Source organism: Staurois parvus, unplaced genomic scaffold (assembly GCF_062004578.1).
Source record: "Staurois parvus isolate SC_StPar_1 unplaced genomic scaffold, SC_StPar_1.0 ptg000512l, whole genome shotgun sequence".
Lineage (NCBI taxonomy): Eukaryota > Metazoa > Chordata > Amphibia > Anura > Ranidae > Staurois > Staurois parvus.
Genome location: NW_028318308.1, coordinates 1,543,098 through 1,558,537, shown reverse-complemented (window position 1 = coordinate 1,558,537; position 15,440 = coordinate 1,543,098). Strand labels below are relative to the sequence as shown.

At 43.8% G+C, this 15,440-nt stretch overlaps 1 protein-coding gene across 3 annotated transcripts in view; it reads left to right on the top strand.

Moving 5' to 3' along the window:
• Positions 1-15,440, top strand: part of LOC149451889 (NACHT, LRR and PYD domains-containing protein 3-like) — a 73,656-nt gene that overhangs the window by 8,743 nt on the left and 49,473 nt on the right. The window contains exons 3-5 of one of the 3 annotated variants that reach the window (XM_089690059.1): positions 4,845-4,883; positions 5,427-7,158; positions 12,751-12,873. In XM_089690059.1, the coding sequence (XP_089546185.1) occupies positions 4,845-4,883; positions 5,427-7,158; positions 12,751-12,873 (1,894 nt within the window). Of the gene's footprint in view, positions 1-4,844; positions 4,884-5,426; positions 7,163-12,750; positions 12,874-15,440 lie in introns of those variants that run through there. The other 2 variants (XM_089690060.1, XM_089690061.1) reach the window with 2 other exon arrangements.

Here is a 15,440-nt window from a genome sequence, read left to right as displayed (position 1 = left end):
GATCTGGGACCTTGGTGGATTCTGAGGGCAATGATTGCGGATGTGCTCTATTTGGTTGCAGCCAGAAGGTGTGGGTGGTCTGAGGCATTCTCGGGTGACTGGAGTGGGCACCACTGGTTGTGGATGAGGTGCAGGGGGAATGGCAGGCTCAGTTAGCCTCCTGTTGCCCAGGTACTCATCAGCCCAGTGACTAGCATTGGCTTAAGTTAGGGGTGTCTGTCCCGGACCCACTGTCTAACAGCCCCTGGAAGTCCATTGTAAAACTGCTCCAGTAACAGCAGTTGCAACAGTTCCTCCAGCTTGGCGATCTGACACCCTCGGACCCAGCTGCGGGCAGCGTGTTGTAACTGAAGTCCCCATTCAGTGAAGGTGTCCTGGGGTTTCTTCTTGAGTGTCCAGAACTTTAAGCGGTATGCCTCTGGGGTGAGAGCGTAGCGGGCCAACAAGTGTTGCTTAACAAAATCATAATCCAAGCAGTAGCTGTCGGGTACAGTCCTTAATGCATCTGCAGCCCGACTGGTTAGCTTGCTGCTCAAAATGGGGATCCAGTCTTGGGCTGCCACACCATGGATTGTGCACAACTGTTCAAAGTCCTGAAGAAAGCTGTCAATGTCCCCATCCGTCTCCGAGAACGTTTTGAAAGCAGCGTAGGGAATTTTACTTGGTCCAGATGCAGTCTGGAGAAGGTGGGAGGTAATCCCCTCCCAGACTGAGCCCTCGGTTGATGGCCGGGAGTGACTAAGCCGCAGTTGGGTGGCATCGTCCAGGGCCTTGGAAATCTGTTCAGAGGTGGGAGCGCTTCCGAACAGAGCCAAACGCCACTCCACCTGTTGTCGTAAATGTGAGTGGTATAGGGGTCTCCGTACGGTGCTAAGCGGACCTGGCATTTCAGGGGTTGATGAGCTGCTCTGTTCCTCCAACTCCTCCCATGAAGCAGAGTTCACTTCTGGTGGAGCAATGTTCACTTCCAGCGTAGCGGAGTGTGCATCAGGTGAAGTGGGGTGCACATCTGCTTTGTCCAGGGCCATAATCTTGACCAACAGTTCCTCTCTGGTCTTGGAGCCAGCGATACCTCCCTGAGCGACAAGCAGGCTTTGGAGAGCTGGCTTCTGGAGGTCTCGTACGTCCATCTAGCCAAGCAGGGACGTCTCCGTGAAAAAGATGGGGTTCCGGTTGGTGGTTTGGAATTTCTCCGCAATGAGGAAAGATCCCACCGCTGCCAACCAGTTGTGGTGGAACCGTGCCACCTGGGCTTCCTCGTGCGGAGCGATGCATCTCAGCCAATGGCCCCCTTTTCCGGTAAATCTTCCAGCGCTCTGCCAAGGCGGGTATTAGAGCTCAAAAACAATCCTTCCCTGATATCCCAAACGAGTCAGAACTTTGTGTAGGGTGAAATGAATGAATCTTTATTGAACACAACTCAGTATTTACAGCTTCACCCCCACCAGACAGTCTGGCACCGGGTTTTCCCCACCCACAACAAAACCCTACAACCAACAATACAGTATGAACTCTATAGAAGAGAAAGACAACAAGCTCACATTTCCCTAAACAAGCAGTGTAGAATGTCTGTCTACATAACAGCTGCTAAACATATACAGATTTAAAAAGGGGAGAAATTTGAAACAGAAAGGGTAAAATGTTATCACAAAGGGATGGTTCCTCACAAGGCTCCACCATTGCATAACACCCGCCAGACCCGGTGAGACCTTTAAACGGGTCCACTTGGGGCTGGTCTGTTCAGAGGGTTACTTCTCCAACTCAGCTTACCGGGACAACTCATCCGTGTTGGTGTTTTGCTTCCCCGGTTGGTAGTGGATGGATACATGATATCATACATTGTATACATGCAGGATACATGATATAATACATTGTATACATACAGGATAAATGATATCATACATTGTATACATACATGATCCATTATATCATACATTGTATACATACAGGATCCATTATATCATACATTGTATACATACAGGATACATTATATCATACATTGTATACATACAGGACACATTATATCATACATTGTATACATACAGGATCCATTATATAATACATTGTATACATACAGGATACATTATATAATACATTGTATACATACAGGATCCATTATATAATACATTGTATACATACAGGATCCATTATATAATACATTGTATACATACAGGATCCATTATATAATACATTGTATACATACAGGACACATTATATCATACATTGTATACATACAGGACACATTATATCATACATTGTATACATACAGGACACATTATATTATACATTGTATACATACAGGACCCATTATATAATACATTGTATACATACAGGATCCATTATATCATACATTGTATACATACAGGACACATTATATAATACATTGTATACATACAGGACACATTATATCATACATTGTATACATACAGGACACATTATATAATACATTGTATACATACAGGACACATTATATCATACATTGTATACATACAGGACACATTATATAATACATTGTATACATACAGGACACATTATATCATACATTGTATACATATAGGACACATTATATCATACATTGTATACATTCAGGATCCATTATATCATACATTGTATACATACAGGACACATTATATAATACATTGTATACATACAGGACACATTATATCATACATTGTATACATACAGGATCCATTATATAATACATTGTATACATACAGGACACATTATATCATACATTGTATACATACAGGACACATTATATAACACATTATATACATACAGGACACATTATATAACACATTGTATACATACAGGATACATTATATCATACATTGTATACATACAGGATCCATTATATAATACATTATATACATACAGAATACATTATATAATACATTAATGGTAGAAGTCTCATGCGCTGTCAGACAAAACCAAAAAAAACCCTAAAGAACACCAATGTAATAAAAAAATCTAAAGAAGCAGCAAGCACCCAAAAAGTGTTCTATCGCTAACATGAATAAATGTAAAAATAGCGCTGTGCTAACAAATATTGACAATAATAATATATAAATAAATATAAACCCTCAAGCAATCAAAAATAAATACATAAATAGTGTCAGTGTATATACCACTAAACATCTAATGTGAATGGGGTCCACATATAAACACCTCAACACAGGCAATATAGAATATGGGACCAATAATAAACCGTGAAAAAAAAAATATATATATCATCAAAACAGTGCAATAAGACAGTCCATCAGGTGAATAGCAGAAAACTGAGACTCTTCTCCTTTACTGTGCTGTGTGGTATCCACCATCACCAGGCATGCACACTCACCTCATAAACTGACCCACATCACATAGGTGAAAAACAGCAGTAATCCTCCCTGGTGATTGGGAGCTCAGCATCACCGAGAAGTATATAGCAGATGTCATACATAAGTGAACAAGAGAGAGGGAATCCTCATAGTGCAGTAATGTTCATTTTATTTAAAGAACATGAAAAATGCAAGAAATACACTCACAAGGGAAAAGGGCTGCAAACGCCCACAAACAGCATGGTATTTTTGAAAACTAAGATTGTGGCAATCACAAACGCAACCGGAAATGACGTCACCACGCTTCGATGCGTTGCGTCACGCATCACGTGACTTCATCAGGTCCATGAAGTTTCCAAAGATACCATGCTGTTTGAAGCTCCTTTGATAATAAACAATCAGGAGATGCCTGTCACCGTTTCCCAACAAATGAAGCCCAGTTTGTCCTTACAAGACGTGGTATGATCCACCTGGATACACAATGTAGTTGCATTGATATGTACAGATGTACTAACACAGATCAAGATGGCATATTTGTGTTCAGGCATTAACATTTGTTTTACCTTCAGTCATTAAGGGGTTAAACAATCTTTCCTGAGGGAGTTTACAGAATAAAATACATTTGGGTATCAGAATTGTGGATGAAGGAAAAGACTACGGAGTTCAGGAACATTCTGAAAGGGACACAAGAGTAACAATTCTCCAGGATGCTGGCAGTCAGTCCCCATAACACAATGACATCACTCAGCATGCCGAGCAGATCAATACAATTGCAGCCACTTTCCTATTTCCTATTCTATCAGACTGTCGCCTTCTCTATTCACATTCAGGCGCTCCCTCAAAACCCATCTCTTCAGGGAAGCCTACCCCACCCTCACCTAACGGCCATCCTCCCTCATTCCTCCTACCACTTCATCCCCCCCAGCCACTTCCTACTGTACCTTTACCCCCTCCCTCCTAGATTGTAAGCTCGTAAGAGTAGGGCCCTCTTACCCCTCGTACGCTGTCTGTCTTTGTTGTACTGTGCCATGTATTGTCCCCCCCTATTGTACAGCGCTGAGCAAACCCTTTGGCGCTATATAAACTCGATGTAATAATAATAATAATAATAATATTATACAGACCCTCCATATTTATAGTTGTATTATGGGGAGACCCTCATGAATGTTGCTTGATGTTCTGAGCCTTGTGCCCAATACATCCACCTGAACCTCCATCACAAAGAGGAGTCACAACTACAGATTCCAGGCGTGTGCCTGTAAAACCTGCATAGAGAATTGGGGGGGTTCTGGTCCCCCCACCATGGTCACATGTCACTGCAATGTGCTGAGATGTTACCAGGCAGACATAGACACTCCCCATCACCTGTATGGAGAAATAGGAGGAGGAGAGACTCCAATCTACAGAGGGTTGGTGGGATGATGGTGTCGGGGAGGATCTGCTACACTAATAACTCTCTTAGTTATTATTTTATACATTTCAGAGGTTTGTCAGGACTAATCACTTCCCTCATCTTATTTCCAGCCAAACTGAAGAAGAAGATGACACACGACAGATTATCAGGTTAGTAGGACATCAACTTTTCATATGAAATCTCTTCTGGATGAACATTTTGTTCTGTTGTAGTCAGGATCAGTGGTGGAACTACCAGGGTCACAAAGGTTGTACTAGCAGCTTGAGTCACATTGATTAGGATGGCACCCACTGGAATAAATGTGTTTTGATTTGTCATGTGACTTTGTGTCATACGTCACATAAGTGGCAGCAGTGTGAACCGGGGCTTATAAAAGGCCCCATGATGGGATTTAGTGGAAAATGCCCCAGGACCAATAGAAAATGCCCAAGGACAATAGAAAGGACCCCAAGGCCAATAGAAAGGGCCCCAGTGGTCAGGGGGACCCTTCATGGTTTCTCTTTGCTCCTCTGCTCTGGCTGGTGTGTCCATAGTTTGGATGCTTCCACAATCCTCCTGTATTTCATGAGATATCTTCTGTTAGGGTTCCATTCTTCGGGTTTATAGTTAGAATATAATATTTCCAGCTCTGTCTTATAAATACTATTTCATGTGTGTATGAGGAATAAAATATTTTCCTTTCTCTCATAAAGACTTCAGAAAGGAACACAAAGTGTCTATGAAAGAGGCATTCCAGAAGATTACAGAATATAATTCCTATAGGGGGGAGACTGTTCATCTACAGAAAAGATACATCAAGTTACCAATGAGAAAAGGACTCCAGAAAAAAAAGGGAAAAGAACAAGAACTAAGGAGTTCAGGCAGAAGACATCTACAGACCATGAAGAAAAGACCTTCTGATGGATCCTCCCCAACCACAATCCAGGCCCTCTTTGACCCTGATGAAGTTGGTTGTATCCCTAAGATTGTGGTGTTAGAAGGACCTGCTGGGATTGGTAAAACAATGACCTCCAAGAAGATCATGCTGGACTGGGCCTCTGGGAATCTCTACCAAGACAAGTTTGACTTTCTGTTTTATCTGAGCTGTAGAGAAATCAACACCATCCCTGGAAACATAAGCCTTGTGGGACTTTTATCCAGAGCCTGCGGACTAGAGAGTTCAGATGACCTGGTGTCTCTTCTAGAGGATCCTGAAAGTCAAAGAAAACTTCTCTTTCTAGTTGATGGGTTTGATGAGCTGAGTTGGACTCTGGAGGAGAAATCTGAGGTTTGTCGTGACGTTTTAAAAGAAAACCACAAGGAAATAATTCTCCAAAGATTGCTCAGGAGACAGGTTCTCCCACATTCTTCTCTGATCATCACCACGAGGTCACTGGCCATGGAGAAACTTAACACATTCATTGATGATCCTCACAATGTGGAAATCCAGGGATTTACAAGGGACGATCGAGAGGAATATGTCCGTCAATTTTTTGGAAATGAGGAAGATGCAGACAAGGTTCTCAGTATAATAAAAGACAATGAAGTTCTGTACACCATGTGTGCCGTCCCCATCACATGCTGGATTGTCTGCACTGTAATGAAACAAGAAATAGAAAAAGATTTGGGTGTAATTCAGTGTAAAACGACGACTTCAATTTACCTTCTCTACCTGGAGGTTCTAATAAACCATCATAGCAAGGAGCAGTCTGTACGCAGGAAACAAACCTGTCTGAAGAAGCTGTGTGCTCTGGCCAATCAGGGAGTTCTGCAGCAACAAATCTTATTTGAGAAGAAAGATCTAGAAAGACATGGACTTTCTCTGTCTGAGGTGGAGTCTGTATTTCTGAATGAGAACATCTTTCATTGGGACATCCGCACCCAGACCTGCTACAGCTTCATCCACCTGAGTGTACAGGAGTTCCTTGCTGCTCTGTATTATGTGCTGGATGATGGGTCTGGGTCTATGGAAGGTACTTTCCTCCCGGAGATCTGTAAAAGGAAATCACTCTTTGACTTCAGTTCAGATTACTCACATTTAGCATTAGCTGCACAATTCCTGTTTGGTCTCCTAAATGAAGATCCGGTGAAGACATTCTCAGAGAAGACAGGAATCAACATCTCACTCCGAGCCAGACCTGCCATGATGGAATGGGTCATGAAGGGCATTGATCAGGATCTCCGTCCTCAGACCATCTTCTGTCTGTATGAGACTCAGGATGAGGACTTCATTAGGAGAGTCATGTCTGGTTGTTCACGTCTGAAGCTGTGGGGCTCATTTACTGATCGCTTGTGGAAGAGAAGTAATTATTCCAAGCAGCTGAGATATTGCTTGAAGGCTTTGAAGAGAAAAACGTTTCAGTCTTTATCTTTTGAATCGCTCACTGTGGATCCGGAGTGGCAGAAAATGCTGTCTCCATTCCTACACAGGTGTCAGGAGGTCAGGTAAGTGAGTGTGAGGATATCCTAACTGAATGTAGAGAATGGGCAGGAACCTGCATACAGTATAACGGGGATTATCAGACATGTTCTCCATCTACCACACGTGTTAGAAGTCCTGGGAACTCATTCTTTCCTCAGTCCTCTGCCCTGGGTCACACTGGTGGGATCTTTCCTGCGACATTCTGGTGACATGTAAAGTCGCAGGTGAAATGAAAACACGCAGATTTTATGGGGTTCTCTCTTAATTGCTGCACCTCGAGTCGCTGCAACAACAAAAAATACTTCTTGTTCTACTTTTGGATGATTCTTGAGCTGCACACCTCCCATAGACTTCAATGTAACATCACCAGCAAGTCATACATTTGTCTTCATCTTTGTGACTTTGCTGTGACTTCTGAGGCAGTGCTGTATTTACCCCTCACCTCTCCTCCCTGGTCATCCTTGTTGCCTAAAAACTTCCTCCCAAGCACATTCCATTCACACCTGAGCGTAGCAGAAACGCATGTGCCCGCTCACATTTTTCACATTTCACATTTTTTACTAGGGGGTGGGGTGTTACTAGGGGGTGGGGGGCATGTTACTAGGGGGCGGGGTGTATGTTACTAAGGGGTAGGGAGTGTTACTAGGGGGTGGGGGTGTTACTAGGGGATGGGGTGGGTGTTACTAGGGGTCGGGGGTGTGTCACTAGGGGGCGGTGTCTGTGTTCTTCACTGCACTCACACTGCTGTGGATGGCTGTGCTGTTCCCGAGCTGACAGGGAGGAGGATTGTTACTAAACAAAACATTCCTCCTCCCCATCAGTGATTGGCGGTAATCTCTGGGTGCCGGTGGGTAATCGCCTTACTAGGGGGTGGGGTGTGTGTTACTAGGGGGCGGGGTGTGTGTTACTAGGGGTGGGGGTGTTACTAGGGGGTGGGGTGTGTGTTACTAGGGGAAGGGTAATCACCTGCTGGGACCCGGTGATTGACGTCCATGGCCATGAATGGCGGCGTGGGTAGGGTGTGTGTGCGGCTCACGTATACACCCCGTACTCAGAACTCCAAAGTCCCGTGTATACATACATGATTTTGCGCCCCGTGCCGCCCTGTAGCAGTATATCGGACATACGGCGGCGGGGAAGCGCTTATAATGTTTCTGGTTACATTGATTGGAATGTATTTTTGGAGGGAACATGACATCATGGGGCGGGGCCATTTTCCTTCTCTCTGATTGGTGGATGGTTTTCTCCAGTCTCTGTCCCTGATGAAGGGGTCCTGCGTGACTCGGAAACGTTTCCTTGCTGGAACTATGTGATGGATCAGTAAAACGTTTGGAGCCGTATTGGTGATCCTCGGTGTGCTGGTGACATTCTCCCTCGCTGATTCTATTGGCTTCCAGCCGCCGGTCGCTGCCCCGCCCACTTATACACACCGCCATTTGTAACGCAGGAACGTGTGCGTTTGGATTGGACACTCGCATTCTGAAACAACATGCCACACCCCATGACTGAAATGTTCTAGAGTGACTTTGGGGCGTTTGTTGCATGCAGGGCGGCCCATTCAGGTGAAGGCCATTCGTGTTTATTCTTGAAAACACGGCAAACATGCAAGTGAGAACACGCGTGTCTGCTATCCTCAGCTGTGAATGGAATGTGCTTGGGAGGCAGTTATTCAGCATGACCAGGGAGGAGAGGTGAGGGTTAAACTCTGTACATTGTATGTCCTGTATAGGAGATCGATCTCCTATACAGAACATACAATGTACGGAGATCGATCTCCTATACAGAACATCGATCTCTGTACATTGTATGTCCTGTATAGGAGATCGATCTCTGTACATTGTATGTTCTGTATAGTAGATCGATCTCTGTACATTGTATGTCCCGTATAGGAGATGGATCTCTGTACATTGTATGTCCCGTATAGGAGATGGATCTCTGTACATTGTATGTCCCGTATAGGAGATCGATCTCTGTACATTGTATGTCCCGTATAGGAGATGGATCTCTGTACATTGTATGTCCCGTATAGGAGATCGATCTCTGTACATTGTATGTCCCGTATAGGAGATCGATCTCTGTACATTGTATGTTCCGTATAGGAGATCGATCTCTGTACATTGTATGTCCTGTATAGGAGATCGATCTCTGTACATTGTATGTCCTGTATAGGAGATCGATCTCTGTACATTGTATGTCCTGTATAGGAGATCGATCTCTGTACATTGTATGTCCCGTATAGGAGATGGATCTCTGTACATTGTATGTCCCGTATAGGAGATCGATCTCTGTACATTGTATGTTCCGTATAGGAGATCGATCTCTGTACATTGTATGTTCCGTATAGGAGATCGATCTCTGTACATTGTATGTTCTGTATAGGAGATCGATCTCTGTACATTGTATGTCCCGTATAGGAGATCGATCTCTGTACATTGTATGTCCCGTATAGGAGATCGATCTCTGTACATTGTATGTCCCGTATAGGAGATCGATCTCTGTACATTGTATGTCCCGTATAGGAGATCGATCTCTGTATATTGTATGTCCTGTATAGGAGATCGATCTCTGTACATTGTATGTCCCGTATAGGAGATCGATCTCTGTACATTGTATGTACTGTATAGGAGATCGATCTCTGTACATTGTATGTCCTGTATAGGAGATCGATCTCTGTACATTGTATGTCCTGTATAGGAGATCGATCTCTGTACATTGTACGTCCTGTATAGGAGATCGATCTCTGTAGTAGACGATTCAGTACACTTAATATTTATGTCTTCTGACCATCAGCTCCATCTAGTGGCCATAATGCAGTATTTTCCTGATTCACTCTCTTCTTATGACTGGAGATAAAATCTTCTCTAACTCTTCAGGTTGAATGTAATTGGGACGATTTCCTCTTCTGATCGAATGTTAGGGAATGTCACATTCACCCTATAAAAGGCAACATTTCACACAGATTCCACACATCACAGAGATGATTTGTGACTTTTGTGTGAATATTGAGCCATTCACAGGGCCCTTCTATAAATCGCCCCGACAATGATTTCTAGGGCACACACACCATCCAATCTCCAATCTCTCCATTAAATCCAGTATAAAGGACGAGGCTGTGTGGAGATAATAAATCACAAATCTGTCCAAAGGTCGATCTCTTGTGAAATGGTGAGAAACTCGTCCGGAAGGTTCCCTCTTCATTCCCCCTTTTCCTATCTTCCAATATACAGCACAGACCCCCCCAACATGAAAGGATGATAGCGGGGGTCTTGTTATTATCAGGACACATATAGAGGGTTCCCCTAAACCTGTATGGGGGAGATGAGTGGGGGAGGGGAATGATGACTGCAATCCCTCCCATCTCACTTCATAGCCCCCAGTATTGGGATATTATGTTCCATCAATAGATTCTATGACCTCCCCAGTGTGTCTGCACCTCGTAGAGGTTGTCCAGTGTTCAGCAGTGGTGCCGACTGACCTAAGGCCCGCCTCCTGCCGGGTCAGGTGTGAGCTGCCAGTCATTCATTGGTGGACAGGAATGGGTGTGTCCAGCCAATGGAGGGAAAGCTTAGTGTTCAGAGATCTGGGGGAGGGAAATTATTGCAGGGGTGTGACATCATCACCCCAACATTGGAGGGACCAATTGTCTGCAGAAGTGGGCGGAGATGGGAATGTCTGGACTGCATTGTATATGTTAACCAAAGTGGTGTTCCAGGATTTCCCAGAATCTGCTGATGAATGGAACCTCTTGTGTAGGTAGTCCGGAGATCCTGTATATACAGTACATATATATACAGTGAGGATGGAAAGTTTGGGCACCCCAGCTAAAAATTTGTATTAATGTGCATAAAGAAGCCAAGGAAAGATGGAAAAATCTCCAAAAGGCATCAAATTACAGATTAGACATTCTTATAATATGCCAACAAAAGTTAGATTTTATTTCCATCATTTACACTTTCAAAATAACCGAAAACAAAAAAATGGCGTCTGCACAAGTTTGGGCCCCCTGCAGAGTTAATATCTTGTACTGCCCCCTTTGGCAAGTATCACGGCTTGTAAACGCTTTTTGTAGCCAGCCAAGAGTCTTTCAGTTCTTGTTTGAGGTATCTTTGCCCATTCTTCCTTACAAAAGTCTTCCAGTTCTTTGAGATTTCTGGGCTGTCTGTCACGCACGGCTCTTTTAAGGTCTATCCATAGATTTTCAATGATGTTGAGGTCAGGAGATTGTGAAGGCCATGGCAAAACCTTCAGTTTACGCCTCTTGATGTAATCCCCCGTGGATTTTGAGGTGTGTTTAGGATCATTATCCATTTGTAGAAGCCATCCTCTCTTTAACTTCAGCTTTTTCACAGATGGCATCAAGTTACCATCCAAAATTTGCTGAAATTTTATTGAATCCATTTTTCCTTCTACTCGTGAGATGTTCCCTGTGCCACTGGCTGCAACACAACCCCAAAGCATGATTGATCCAACCCCATGCTTAACAGTTGGACAGAGGTTCTTTTCATTAAATTCTGGGCCCCTTCTTCTCCAAACGTACCTTTGCTCATTCCAGCCAAAAAGTTCAAGTTTAACCTCATCGGTCCACAGAACTTGTTTCCAAAATGCATCAGGCTTGTCTATATGCTCATCTGCAAAGTTCAAACGATGATTTTTGTGGTGAGGACGTAGAAGAGGTTTTCTTCTGATGACTCTTCCATGAAGCCCATATTTGTACAAGTATCTCTTTATAGTGGAATAGTGACCACAACTCCAGTGTCTGCCAGATCTTTCTGGAGGGATCGTGCAGTCAAACGTGGGTTTTCAATTGTTTTTCTCACAATCCTGCGAGCTGTTCTGTCTGATATTTTTCTTGGTCTTCCAGATCTTGCTTTAACTTCCACTGTTCCTGATGACTGCCATTTCTTAATTACATTCCGAACAGAGGATATTGACATCTGAAAACGCTTTGATATCTTTTTATAGCCTTCTCCAGCTTTGTGAGCGTCAACTATTTTCAGTTTCAGTTTTCTAGACAACTGCTTAGAAGAACCCATGGTGCTGATTGTTGGGGCAAGGTCAGATGAGTCGGGGCATTTAAAACCTTTGAGATTGACATCACCTGGTCTTCCCAGACGATGATTGAGAACAATCCATGACACTGGCAGGTCTCAGCTTGGCAAAGGGGGCAGTGCATGCTATAAATTCTGCAAGGGGCCCAAACTTTTGCAGACGCCATTTTTTTGTTTTCTGTTATTTTGAAAGTGTAAATGATGGAAATAAAATCTAACTTTTGTTGACATATTATAAGAATGTCTAATCTGTAATTCGATGCCTTTTGGAGATTTTTCCATCTTTCCTTGGCTTCTTTATGCACATTAATACAAATTTTTAGCTGGGGTGCCCAAACTTTCGATCCCCACTGTATATATATATATATATCAGGGGCATCAAACGTTTTGTCTAGAGTGTGACTTTAAAGATCGGTCATAGCCACCAATGACATCAGGACCAGCATGAGAGTGTAGAGCCGGAGGGAAGGCAGCCATGTGGGAGGGAAATGTTGGGTGTTACATTGTTGTCGTGTTGTCAGAGGTCATACATTCCTGGTGGTAATTATTGTCTCATTGTTGGTTTAGGTTTGATATATGTACTATTTCCAGTAAAGATTGTCCGGGAGAGGACAGAGCAGAAGAAGATGAATTGGCTCCTCCTGATCTTTCCTTTCTGAGGAACCCGGAGAGTAAAATTCAGACATTGGAGTAAGTGAGATCTGTGATCCTGCAGTGATCGGGAAATGTGACGTCTTGTGATTGTTCCCGTCTCTCGGTGTTTCCTGATATCTCTGGGTGTCCTCCATCCTCACCGATGTAGAATCTTCCATCACCTTCCTCTTCTCATGTCTTCTCCTCTCTGAGGGAATCTTTCTCTCTGTGATCTCATCCATGGGATTTGGGGTTCTCCTTGAAGTACACCTGTGAGCAGGCTTTGTACATATGGAATGAACATCCCTATCCATAACAAGCAGGAAATAGGATCCAATACAAACCCTTAGGGCTCGTTCTCACGTGTGATTCTGAAGGAGGAAGCAATGCTCACTAACACTCCTCTGGCATGATGACATCTTTTCATTGTGTTTATGAATGCTGGATAAATAAATCACACTCCCTATCGCCGTGTTTGTCGCTCTCACTATCGCCGCGTCGTCGCTCTCACTATCGCCGCTCTCACTATCGCCGCGTCGTCGCTCTCACTATCACCGCGTCGTCGCTCTCACTATCGCTCTCCTGCCCCCTGGAGGACAGACCTCCCAGTTTGAGGATAGTCCCGGCTTGGCGACTTGTTCCCAGATCAGTGCTCTTTGTTGGGGTCACAATATCTGGGGATACTCGGGTCATTAATGGTTTCTGATAAATAGCATGTAATATATACTCACATAGAACCACAATATATGGCTTCTAGAATGCACAGAGCGCCCGGCCATCCTCCTCTCCTTCATAATGACAGTATAGCAGCGGCTCTCCTCGTGTATCCGACAGGCGTGATGACGTCTCCACCTTACACATTACGTCCTAGGCGGGGCTTCATCATGTCTATTTGTGCTGAAACACGTTGTTTGTTTGAAATGTGTAAATATTATTATTTATTATTATTTATTATACAGTATTTTTAAAGCGCCAATACTTCGATCAGCGCTGTACATTACAAAGGGGACAAAACAATAACAATACAATGCAAAACATGAGGGGATCGAGGGCCCTGATCCTGGGAGCTTACAATCTAGGAGGGAGGGGATGGTGGTACAGGAGGAGATAGCTGTGGGGGATGGAGTAGTAGGAATAGTGGAGGAGGTCGGCAAGTTAGCAGAGGGTGGGGTAGGCTTCCCTGAAGAGGTGGGTTTTCAGGGTGCGCCTAAAGGAGAGGAGAGTAGGTGATAATCTGATGCGTTGGGACAGGGAGTTCCAGAGGATGGGTGACACCCCGGAGAAGTCCTGGAGGTGGGCATGGGAGGAGGAGACCAGGGAAAGGTCTTGTGAGGAGCGGAGTGTGGATGCTGGGAGGTATTTGCATATCAGGTCGGTGATGTAGTTCGGGGCAGTATGGTGGACGGCTTTGTACGTCAGTGTTAGGATTTTGAATTTGATCCGTTGCGCAATCGGAAGCCAGTGGAGGGATTGGCAGAGGGGGGTGGAGGACACTGAGTGGAGGCCAGTGGAGGGATTGGCAGAGGGGGGTGGAGGACACTGAGTGGAGGCCAGTGGAGGGATTGGCAGAGGGGGGTGGAGGACACTGAGTGGAGGCCAGTGGAGGGATTGGCAGAGGGGGGTGGCGGAGATGGAGCGGTTGGAAAGGTGAATGAGTCTGGCTGCCATGTTCAGGATTGACTGAAGCGGGGATAGCCAGCAGTGAGGCAGGCCAGTGAGGAGGGAGTTGCAGTAGTCGAGTCGTGATATGATGAGGGAGTGGATGAGGTTTAGAGAGTCTCACTTCTAGTGCTGCACAGCTATTTTTACATCTATCCTGTAAGGAAGGTGTCACTGCACATCACCAATCATAACCAGCCGACCACAAGGTAGGTTTTTTTGCATGTGAATAGGTTGCTAAAGTTTAGGTGGTCTCACTCATCATGCTGCAAAATTACTCACTTTGAAGATATCTTGTTTATATTGTTTTTTATAACATTGTAATATTCCTGTATATTTGTGTTGTGCACATATTGATTGTTTAACCGCTCCACCTCCGGAAGCTTTTACCTCCTTCCTGACCAGGACATAGTTTGCTATTCATCACTGTGCTACTTTACGTGGTAATTCCATGGTCATGTAACACTGTACCCAAATGAAATTTATATCATTTTTTCAGACAAATAGAGCTTTCTTTTGGTGGTATTTCATCTCTGCTGGGTTTTTTTTTTTTTTTTGTGATATAGATTATAAAATCTTAAAATAAAAAAAAACAATATTTTCTACTTTCTGTTATAAAAAAAATCAAATAAACTAAAATTTGTCATAAATTTTGGCCAAAATATATTCTGCTACATGATTCTGATACAATAACTCCCAGTAAGTGTATATTAATTGGTTTGTGTGACAGTTATAGCGTCTACAGACTGTGGTATACATACTGGAATTTACACAGCTTTTACTTACTGACTGCCCATCACATTTCTTCAGGTGCTAAAATGCAGTACAACCCCCCAAATGACCCCTTTTCAGAAAGTAGACACCCCAAGATATTTGCTGAGAGGTTTGTTGAGTCCATGGAAGATATCATTTTTTCCACAAGTTTTTGGAAAATTACAATTGTTCTCCTTTTTACACAAAGTTGT